Here is an 11,918-nt window from a genome sequence, read left to right on the forward strand (position 1 = left end):
TCTGCACGTGTCACCAGTGTGAGTCTGTCGCTGATGCTTGTGTATTTATACAAAAGCAGCAAGTTTCTACTGACAACTCAAACATGTATGCAGGCGTGCCAGCACTCACACACAAACATTGCTGAGGACATATTTCGTCTTACCGATCGCCGGGGTCAGGATCCAGCACGTTAAAGGATATGGGTTACAGACCATGCGGAGACACCAGTTGCGAGGCCTCGTTGTTTGCTTTAAGCAGAAGAAGGCCACGGGGGCCAGGGCCGGATACGGCTGCTGTTCCTCATCCTCGGAGACGCAGTCTGGATCACGGATGGGAGCCGTGATGCGAACTCCCAGTGTTGGTCCAACTTCCACTTCCAGCTCCGGTTCCTGTTCTTCATCCCCCTGAACTTCAGGACTCCATTCATTTCCTCCATCTCCTTGAACGCTACTGCTGCTGCTCCTCCTCCTCCTCCTCCTCCTGCTGCTCCTTCTCGTCCTCTCCACCTCCTCCTCTTCCTCCTCATCATCCGGGCGTCTTCCTCCTGGGTCATCTTCATGACCTTGGGCGTAATTCCTGTAGGATGTCGGTACAGCAAGCCTTACCTCCTCCCGCACCTCCTCCAGCTCCTGGCACTCTGCGTACTGAAAGCGCGCTCTCCCTTCGCCATCAGTCATGATAGAGCATCAGGCAGAGCCACTCTGAAGGGAGGTCAGAGGAGAGAAGGAGGTTAGAGGGAGGCGGAAAGTGGGGAGGGAGCCCACGGTGAGACAAAGGAGGCAGACATGAAGGTAGAGGAAAGATGCAGATTAACGGTGACAGAAAAAGAAGCGAGTGAAAGATCAACTTGGCAAAGAGCAACTGGAGACAAATCGCACAAGGAGCCAAATAAACACTTAGGCCATTTCCTCCTCCAATCCCTGAGCAGCAGGAGCTTCCAATCAATCTAAAACACGGATTTCCAATACAGTCCTTTTACAAATCTGCCAGGGTTTTTTTCATGGGCTTTTATTTTTTTTCAAAATAGCCTTTCATCTCAGTTTTGTTCTTTTCTCCTTAAAATGAACAAAAAACAAACAATAAATGCTTTCATCAGACAAAACTGGGAGTCTCTGTCAGAACATCAAGCCTGAATTTCATAGTATCCATAGTAATAACACAGTGAAGGCACCATGGAGCACTACAGACTGACAACTGCCTGCTGTTGCAGCAGTTAGTAGAAATGCAAAAAATGTGTTTACTGAAATTAGGTAACAATTAAGTGCGAGTACTATAAGAGTATTATGATAGTAGAGGGATGTTTTTTTCCCACTCTGTCTCCCCCTCTCTCTCTCATTCTCTCTCTTCCTGTTGCTATGTGATTGAACAGATGGACTGTTCTGTCTCTGGTCTGCTGAAGGTTTTTAGCCCACACCACGCAATGGTGGGCAGGGAATGCGCCAAAAAAGAGGAAAAAAAACAAACCACCACAGCAATAATGATTATTATTGTAATAAGTGGAATAACGTCGAGAACAAAAACATTAGTGATCATAATCCAGCTAACAGACTTTGCCCTTTTGGGGAAGCTTTTCTTTTTTCTTTCTTTTTTAACGGGCTTTGTTGTCCGCCGTTTGCTGTTATGTGAGAAGAGCGCATCTGACCCTTCAGGCAGTTGGAAGCTCTCCTCCTGGGGTTCTTTTGTAAACACCGAACAATATTAAATACACTTTGATATGAACAGTTGCTGTAAAAGTTCTTCCATTCGCGTTTTAAACGGTATTAATGGAAGTAGGAGCCGCCAGAGCGCGCATCATCTGTGCCTTTTTCCGTTTTTCGTCCCTAAAAAGTGGACTGTCTCCTGCACTCAGTGTGTATAAAAATAATCACATGCAAACAGAACAACTTTATCGTTTTAAACTACCTTATTGAGACGGAATCGGAAGTTCCCATAAGCATGATCCGTGACTTTCCGTCTTTCTAGCGCACCCAGCCTTTCTCAGCGACCCGGAGCTTCCCTTTCCTTCTTTCCTCTCTTCTCTCTCGTTTTTAAAAAAAAACAACAAAACAAAACAAAAAATTATCCTTCCTTGGCTTGCCAAAGATCAGAGGTAATCCGAGGGTCGTTGGAAATCGCTGGAAGTAATCAAATAAGTCACTTAAAGTCGTCTTGATTTGGCGCGTTCAGTTAAACGGGAACATCTATCCACATCCATGCATCCATCCATCCGCTCCTCTCTGAGGTGTTCGTTACGCAGCGTGGAGCGGAGATGCGCGCAGGAGGGTCGGGGCGTGTAGGTTTCTGCGCTGAAGCTCCGTGGATGGTCTGACACGGAATTTAAAAAAAACCTTGGCCCAGGACCCGGGAGCCGTGACACGTGACGTGATCCCCGGCTTTAGGAATACGGCGCACAGTAGGAGACTCACACCCGGGCGCGAGAAACGCGCAGAGAGCCAAGCTGGGCGTGCACGCACCACGGTGTTTAATGGATCACAAAGCAGACGGCATAACGAGAAAGAAATTAATACACAGTGTGTCGGTCCGTATTCTTTTTGGCAATAATCCCAACACAGAGGACTATACCGGCAAAAAGGAAATACTGGTGGTGGTGGTGGGAGGGGGGACTTATATCTCCTATATTGTTCTTTAGAGTAAAAAAAAAAGTAAAAAAAAAAAAATGCTGGAACCTGTTGGGAGTAAAAGGAAGCAAGTTTTGGTTTTTGACTTTATTGTGAAACATAGACAAAGACAAAGGAAGATAAGACAAAAAGTGAAAGAACATTTTAGATTTTCTCATAATCGGGCCCTCCAGGGTCATCGAAAACACTCCTGAGTATAAAATGTACTTAAAGAAAAACTGATATGACACATATTTGAAATTATATTTAATTTAATTCAGTTCAATTCAATTTTATTTATATAGCACCAAGTCACAACAACAGTTGCCTCAAGGCGCTTTATATTGTAAGGTAAAGACCCTATAATAACACAGAGAAAACAGAAAACCCCACTGTCACCCTGTGAGCAAGCGCTTTGGTGGGAAGGAAAAACTCCCTTTTAACAGGAAGAAACCTCCAGCAGAACCAGGCTCAGGGAGGGGCAGCCATCTGTTGGGAGGCTGGGGGTGAGGGGAGGAAGACAGGACAAAAAAACACACACAGTGGAAGAGAGCCAGAGATAAATTATAAGTAATGATTAAATGCAGAGGGGTGTAAAAACACATCAGTGGATCAGAGGAACTCCACAGCAGCCTAGGCCAAAATTAGTGAGGAGTGGAAATTTTATTTTACAACAGCCATCTTGGAATTTGCCATCTATCCATCGGTGAGAGCAGCATAACCTACAGAGTTTTCATATCACCAAGGTTCAAAGCGCTGCTATGCAGGGCATAAAGCTTGAATCTTACATCAGCCCATAGGCATATCATCCAACAGAGACAAAATTCACACAACACTCGCAAACAAAATGTTGTTTTTTTCTGTTTAATGCCACAATAAACATGTCCATAATTATAATTATATTTAATATTTTTGTTCAGCATGTTTATCACAGTTCATCCTGTATTCAATCAGGCAACCGGCGCCTCCACAATTTGATTTGACAATCAATTTAAACTCCTTTAAACTCCCATACTGCTTGAATGATCAATCACAATTACATTGACTATATTTAATTAAGAGCATCCAAGGCTGACGGAGTCAGAGAACTAGAGATGGAAGAGCAAAGTGAAAGAAACAGGATGTACAATGGATACTAGGAAAGTGCTTTACTGTTCATTTGACTCCTGGGCAGCCATACGCTCAGGGCCCTGAACAAAGCCTGCTGTCCATAAAACCTATCTTTGAGAATAACCGACACCACGATCGAGAGAGATTTAAAACTTCCTTTTTAAATCAAATCTTTCAAATCAAATCTTTCTGACTGAAGGAGAATTTGACCAATCGAAATCAGCAGCAGAGCGTCCTTCAGAAACACAAACGAAAATTCATCGATGCATTTGTGGTTTATAGAACTAACACAGATAAATAATATCACACCTTAACACTCACAACGGTGAATCTCTTTGACGATCTTGTTTGCAGAGACACAAAGGAAGTGGACATTAGCGTCCACTGTGAATGCTATAACCCAATTAAAAAGCCCCTATGATGCACTCACTCCTGTTGTAGCTACAGAAATCCAAAAGGCGCATTGTTGTACACGCCATTTCCAACAGGCAGAACTAAACCCACCTTACACAGGCAAGTCACATGATGCCATCTTTGTCAAATCATGTGTGGAAGAGCTACATTTATAAAAAATATAATAATGATAAATAAACCAAACACAGGAGCTGAAACAAAAGGTAGAGAGCTGGTAGGAAAACAAAGAAAGGGTTAACATCAAGTCTGCAGGGTGAGGTCTGATTTATGCTCTCAAGCTCTCTTTGTTGTGGTTCTTTTTTGTTAAAGCAGACAGTGTCTTTCAATACCTCCAGAAATGAGGGGATTTTGAGCTTCAAGCCCTCTGGTGATACGTGATAATAAGTGATAATGGCTGTTTAATGGACTGGTAACATGTGAAAAAGGTGGCAGCGAAAGACTAAGAGCTTTTTAAACTTTAAACTCTAAAACATTAGCAAATGCCTAACGCTTCAGCTCGGGTCAACTTGGGAATTGAGATTTAGCCATAATGCATTTATTTATGGACTTATGGATTTAGTTGAAGTTTGATATTCCAAATACTTCTTACTTAAAACAGCTCAGAAATTAATTCTAAAAGGTCTTTCATCATAAAATATAGCAGTGCAAGCATTCGAGTGGCAACATTATGTAAAATAGTTAGCATCTGTGCGCCGAGAGGAAGTAGTTTGGGGGATTGTTTTGTTTTGTGTGTCTGTGTATTACATAATGGCTAAGTACACTGGCAGGTCAACAATCTGACATAATCCTTTTAATCTTTGTGTGTATCTTTGTCTTTACTTAGCCTGATTATTCTGCAGTTTGGTTGTTCACTTTAGAAGTACACCAGTGGGTTTCACTGAGTTTTTAAACAATATCAATTTTCAGCTTTAGCTGCTTTTTGGGGCAAAAAACTTGAAGTCGAGCAGGACGATGCAGTAAATTCTATCAAATTTGACAGTCTTTACTCTAAAACAGACACTGATGCAGAACAAAGATGCACACAGCTTTTATAGTCTGTGTGCTGCAGTAAACATGGCGACTGGCTCGTCACGTTTCAAAATCCAAAAACGCAGCGCTGGGTGAATCAGACCAGATGTGACACTTTAAGCTTCCACACACCACAAATCTTTCTCCCCCTGCTTTAAAAATCTCTGAACTCAGTTTCTTGAATTCCTAGTTAGGGTGCCAAAAGCCTAAAAACTGGAGCCAGGAGAGGAAAAGTACTGGCCGTTTTTGCAGACGTCTTCAGCTGACAATGATCTTTGTGGTTTTGAAAACCTTTTGGCAAGACCTTTTATGATCGCACTGCAAGTAATACAGGTTTTTAAAAAATATATATATTGAACAGTTCTGCGTTAGAGCTACTTTATGCAGTGCAAAGATCACCTAGGAGCATCAGTTATGCTGGAAAATAATGTATAAATGCTGGGCTGGTGTACAGTATGGGAGCCAGCTGCCAAACCTTTTCATCGCTAAGCTGATCAAAGTTATAAATTGTCAAAAGGTTGATGTTCTCCTCTGTGGCTTGTGGTGTTTGAGCCATTACCCTGAAAGCCAATTAAGGAGTTTTTGAAGATGTGAAACTAAAGGGACAATAGGTTTTCTTAAATGTCACTTTTGGCTCTCCTCATCAATATTGTGAAAATGCTAATTACCCAGGACTTAATCAGCCACAAGCCCAACTGAATCACTCTTTAACATTATCTGCATGTGCAACAGGAGACGTGAGTGTGTGTGTGTGTGTCCATTCTCATTCTCAGCTGTGAGAAAAAGTGACTAGTATGCAGACAGCTCGAGCTCTTCAAGCCCATCCCCCTCCCAACACCTGTCTTTCCCTCCCACCTGTCCGTCTCCCTCCCCAGGCTTTTGCACATGCAAACTTGGAATTCTGTCTTCATTACTCTACGCTTGGCTCCTAAATGGCTCCTATGAGAGTTTTGCTAATGCGGGCTCCACTCTGACGCCCTGCTCAGCTGTGTGTACGAAGCCTGGATAACCTGTGTTTCCCTCTCTCGTCAACCAACTGATTTTTCTCTACCAACCCCCCTCCAGGAGTTTGTTCTTCCTCAAAGGAGAACCGTATCTGATAATATCAGCTTGTTTCTGTTTTCATTACACAACAAAATCAACTCTGAGTCGAAATACCTGCATGTACACAATACACGTGGTTACAATTCCGCAAAGGAGACAAATAATAGACTGTCCTACGTCTTTGGGGAGGAAAACATCTCTTCACACACTGCAATTCATTTGCCACTGCTCCAAATCAATAGCGCGTGCGCTTCCCAAAGATAATCAATACTCCTTTGTCAGGTTGCCATCTACAACTCCCCCCCACCGCCCATCCCATCTCATCTCATCATCCACCATCCTCCACTCCGACTCCCACACTTTCATCATCCGGCCTTTTCCTCCTGAATTTCTCATCTCGTGTCATTGCTTGATCCTGCTAAGTTGGACTTTTGAAGCGCTGCAGTGAGATTGAAGCCACTGCAAACACAAAGCAATGTTTTTTTCTCTCAAACAGCTTTCCAGTTTGAAAAAGTGAAAAAGTTAGACGTCCAATCGCGCTTTACATTTGGTGACGTTAAGTAAATAAGGTATTTAGTGGCAATATATCAAACTGTGTCGTTTAGAAAAGCACATATTCATGTTTGACTACTTTTCCACTGAAAGCAAGAGTGCATTACATTAGGCAACTGTGAAAAGGGTCAGAGTGAGCAGTGAAAGGGAAAATGGCAGGATTTTCAAAGAAAGACAAGTTTCCTATCAAAACATTTCAACGAAAAGCATCTCTAGGTTTTGCATGTGTTGACTGACATGTGATCTCTTGAGATGTGAAGGGCAAAAGCACAACAAAGACTTCAAAGACAAAAGTAATGAATAAAATCAACAAAGTCGAGGCACAGCTCTACATCGATGGCATTATCTCTGCCTCGGCTAGGCTAGTCCTCTGATCTAGCTTACTTTCACACGGCTGTGTTTGTCCATCCTTCCCTCATCATCGCTCTGCTGGGGTCTATTCATTAGACCTGCTGGCATATGTGAGGTCTGTTCCTCTGTTCCTGAGCAGCTATGAGGCACTTCTATACAGTGCGTGAGTGCGTATTGCACAAAGCAACTAAAATATACATATTCTAGATGTATTATTGAAATCGAACTGAGTGGAGTAAACAGAGGCATGAAAAAATGTAAAGCAGGGATGGTTGAAAGAGAAAAGGATGAGCTTTTTTAATACCCCATGTCTGTCTGCGTGCCAAAGTAATCATTCTAATTAGGGTATGGGAGAGGAAAAAATATCTGTGCATTCATAAATACACCAAGAAAAGAAAGGAAACAGTTACATAACTCACACGCATACACCCACCCACAGAGTCTGCAGCAGGATCACAGCCAGATTTAGAGGGAAATCTGTCCTTCACAGATGTTGACATGAGAACAATACCTGTGTCTATGTGTGTGTGTCTGTGTGTTTCAACAGTTAGGACTGTTCACTTGCTCATGGAGCTCATTCAGTGACATTAAAGTCTTCTAAGGTTGAACTCAGTGTTGAAATATTTACAGACAATCAGTATGTTTCACTCCAAAATGTTTCAGTCTCATGTTATCAATATTCAGTGTTTGACTTGAAGGATGCAGCTGATTTGCTAATAGTTTTGCTTCAGTGGGTAAAGAGCAACACCTGAAACCTGAAATTTGCAGATGGAGTTTCTAGTGCCTCCAACCTTGAACGAGGCCACATGGTCTGGACTTCTCTAAGTTGCTTGAGGACGTTTCACCTCTCATCCGAGAAGCTTCTTCAGTTCTAGGGTCAAATGGTGGAGAGTCCCAGATGAAGGTAAAAGGGGCCAACCTGCTACTAATGCAGTGTGCCTAAAAAAGTGGCCAGGGAGCGTATATCATAGAGATAACCAGTGGCTGGCTGGGGAATGAATCTTAGGGTTCATTCGCAAACAATACAGAGTCTGTAGACTTTGATTAGTGTGGTGTCTGAGGGGTTGATTAATGAATGATGCTCATTTAGTGAGTTTCCACTTGTCTTGAGACACAGACAGACAATGAATGGCTTGTATGGAGATCTCAATAAATAAAAGAAAGATGCAAGCATGACTCATTAATGTATTAGTTGTTCAGTTCACATATTTCTAAAATGTTTTTTACCCTCAACACATTTAAATTCATCCTTCTTATGCAATCCTGCCTCCTTGGTGTGTCTTCCTCTTCATTAAATTTGGATTCTGTGTCATAACACCTAAAACCAATCCTATCTGTGTTCAGGCATTTGAACAGAAAAAGACCTGATGAAACTGATGTGGAAATGCCTTCAAGAAGTGGATCTGATTCGTGATTGCTCTATGGCTGGAGTGTGATTACATTTGTCTGCACCCTGTCTGATTTTATCTATGCACACACACACACACACACACACACACACACACACACACACACACACACACACACACACACTCACACTCATACACACAGACAAGAGCTGACTACCTGCTAACCTCTTGAAAAATGTAACGCTCATTTTCGATACAAAGACCTGCAGGTTGCTGCCCACATATACACCCCTACTGGTAGACTTCAAACTGATCCAGAGAGAGACAGAGAGGCTCAGAGTGAAACAGGGGAGAGACTGAACAGAGAGGAATAGAGGTAATCAAAGAGAAAGAAAGATGGAGTGGGACACACACACACACACACACACACACACACACATGCGCGCACACAGGAAGAGTGAGAGAGAGCAGTGCACAAACGCTGACACTGAGAGAGTGAGAGACAATGATGTCTCATAGCCGCAGTAATGACAGTAACATCAGGATTATAATCTGCTGTTGTATAACAGCATCTGACAGCCTTCTGGGTGATATTATATTAACACATACATGAACAATCATACAAAGCAACAACCCTTCAAATAGTGACTGTTCCATCCACAGATGTTCCTTTGGACTCTTGTTAGAAAAGCTTTTTCTCTCATTGACTGTATAACAAAATATGTTTGGATTTTTTTTTGCCCTTATTCCAAAAAAGACATGATTTGCCCAAACCTGTTCACATGGCGAATGAAAGACATTTGTCCTCAAATGCAATCCAAGTCTACATGAAACCACATCTGCATTTTTTTCTGCAAAGTTTCTTTTGTTGATGCAACTCGACCCACACGAACTCTTGGCTATCTGGTTTATGTGCAACACAGAGCTGACCGTGACAGACAAGAGGCCTTGTGTCAAATGTGCAGTGTCTACAGAACATGTGTCTTAGTTATAAACCCTAGCTAAGACAGGCACAGTGCTGTGCAAAAAACAAAAGAGCCACCCATATGACTTTAGTCTTTGTTTCCAAGCAGCCAGACTTTGTTGGAAGTTATTAAAAGTGGTCTTGAGCGATAGTTCTCCAGGCTTTCTTAAGGTCTTTCAAAGTTTTTCTATGAATATTTCAATCATAAAAAATCCCTAACTCAGAGAATGAGTGAGGCTTGTGTCTATACATAACAGACAACTTAGCAAAGAACCAATTTTAAATTGTATCTTTCTCCACTTTGTTACTAGCAGCCTGTTAAAAAAACAAATCATTTCCTTAGTCAAAAAAATGACAGTCTGACAGGCATAAAATAGTATTTTTGCATCAACAACGTGCTATTAGTCAAAAAATCTGGCATATCTCAGCATTGTTTGCAGTGTGTTCTTAAGGAAACCAGACAAGTGGAGGACAGAAAAAGTGGCAGGCAGAAAAGTATCTGCCTGTAAGAAAAAATCCAGCGAACACCCAACAAAGGACCCGAGAGATGCATCTGGCCCCTCAGTTGATCTATCTACTGTTCACTGAAGCCTCATCAGCAGTGATCTCAGTGGAAGAGTGTCTGTCAAGAAGCCATTCTTAAGAGAGAAAAGGCTGATGTTTGCCAAATATACAAGAACTGGACTGAAAATCAGTGGCAACAGGTTGGATGGATGATGAATCCAAACCCAATTGGGAATCTTGCCCAAACTGATTGAATTATGAACACAGCCCAGAACCTCAACATTACCGGAGCAGTGTGGGATCATCTTGACAGAGAAAAGAAAAGTCAGCCAACATCCAAAGAAGAGCTTTGAATGTCCTTCAAGAAGCCTGGAGAACTATTCCCGAAGACTACTTAATGAAATGACAAGAAAGCTGCATCAAAGAGTTCAGACTGTGCTGAAGAATCAAGGTGGTCATACCAAATGTTGACTTTCAAACTCGTTAGATTAATACAGTCTCTGTTTTTGCCTTTTATACAACATTTCCGTTTGTTTGCTCACATTTCAATAAATCACTACAACTACTGCCTTAATAATATTTTCATATCCAGCTTCTAAAACAATGATAAATTTGGAATAGGACCTAATTGTGATCATCAGGATGATATTTGTATAACTTTAATTATTAAATTATTAAATTCTAAATATTGTCATATCCATACTAAAAGTCTTAGTTTACATTGTGTCCTACTTATAACGACACAATGTAAACTAACAATACTAATACTAATAAAACTAATAATAAAGTGGTTTTGTTGCACTATCAAACCTGCACTGTGTGTCTTTGTCATTGTACCTGTATATACACCTCCAGAACCATGGTTCCTTGTCCCCTAGTCCCCTGTGCTGCTTTCACAATGACTGGATGGCTAGTGGCTTTAAAATACCCTCTTTCATCTATTTTATGAGAATCTATTTTTAAAGACTGACTAACTGGAAACAACAGTGCCATCATGGTCGACATAGATGGTGATGAACCGCGTAAGGCAAGAAGGAAATCATTGGATAGTCTTCAAATCTAAGGACACTGTTAGATTTTCTCCAAGGTCACTTATAGTTGTGAAAGTTGAACAATAAGGAAACAGGACAGTCGCTGAATTATTTTACCAATACTATGCACAGCCAAAAGGGCTAAAAGAACAGTTTTGGAAGACAAATAAAGAAGTTAAGACTCGATTATTTCGAACATGTCATCAGAAAACAACGGTCATTAGAAAAGGACATTATGATTGGAAGAACAGAAGGAAAAAGGCGGCAATACGTTGGTTTAACACCATTATAACAACATCAGGAAGGACTTTTCCCAGACTTTCCATCACTAAACCTGAACCCTAACTGATTTTATGAGGCTTTTGCAGTTTCACTGTACCAGAACAAACACAACCAAACTTTAATTATATCATGTCACCGGACTGGCTCTAGATCAGTTAGATTAAGTCAGATATACTGACACACAAACCCAAGTCCATTTGACTCAGTGTCTCACTCAGGTAAGTTAGTTTGTTTTAGTCATTAATGATTCCTTTTATTTGAAACATCTTGTTATGGACATAAGAAGGCACAGTAAGGACAGTGGAGAGACGGTAGATGAAGCTTCCAGGGCATCCAACAGTTAATTTCTCACAAAATGTTAGTGCTCCTTGGAATTCTCTTTATTTAGCTATGGTCCAGATCCAGATTTTAAAATACTCCGACAGCTTTTGGCTGTTCACATTAGGGAAAACAAAGCTAAACTAAACTGGGACATGAACAAAGTCAGTAGAAGACGGGGAACAATTAATTTTCCTGAACATTCACTTATTGAAATTCTGTCAGTCACAGCTCCAGTTCCAAAATAAAACTCCCCGTCTGACTTTAGGATTAATTGGATTGCATATTTGGGAAAGAACACACCACTGATACATCACACTGGTAAAAACGGTTGAAAGCTGTGTCACAGTTTATAAAAGGCTTACATAATGAAAAAAACTAAATGTGTCATGTAAAATCACGTATTTTTGATGT

At 41.3% G+C, this 11,918-nt stretch overlaps 1 protein-coding gene across 3 annotated transcripts in view; it reads right to left on the reverse strand.

The window, feature by feature from the left end:
- The window catches only part of cacna1ha (calcium channel, voltage-dependent, T type, alpha 1H subunit a), a 124,451-nt gene extending 122,047 nt beyond the window's left edge, over positions 1 to 2,404 (reverse strand). For 2 of the 3 annotated variants that reach the window (XM_013277411.3, XM_019358062.2), the window contains exons 1-2: positions 1,883 to 2,402; positions 182 to 681 (exon numbers count right to left, since the gene is read on the reverse strand). In XM_013277411.3, the coding sequence (XP_013132865.2) occupies positions 182 to 657 (476 nt within the window). In that variant the 5' untranslated portion in view covers positions 658 to 681; positions 1,883 to 2,402. Of the gene's footprint in view, positions 1 to 181; positions 682 to 1,882 lie in introns of all 3 variants that reach the window. The other variant, XM_019358063.2, reaches the window with a different exon arrangement.
- Between the last annotated feature and the right edge of the window lie 9,514 nt (positions 2,405 to 11,918).

This window comes from Oreochromis niloticus, linkage group LG4 (genome assembly GCF_001858045.2).
Source record: "Oreochromis niloticus isolate F11D_XX linkage group LG4, O_niloticus_UMD_NMBU, whole genome shotgun sequence".
Taxonomy (NCBI): Eukaryota; Metazoa; Chordata; class Actinopteri; order Cichliformes; family Cichlidae; genus Oreochromis; species Oreochromis niloticus.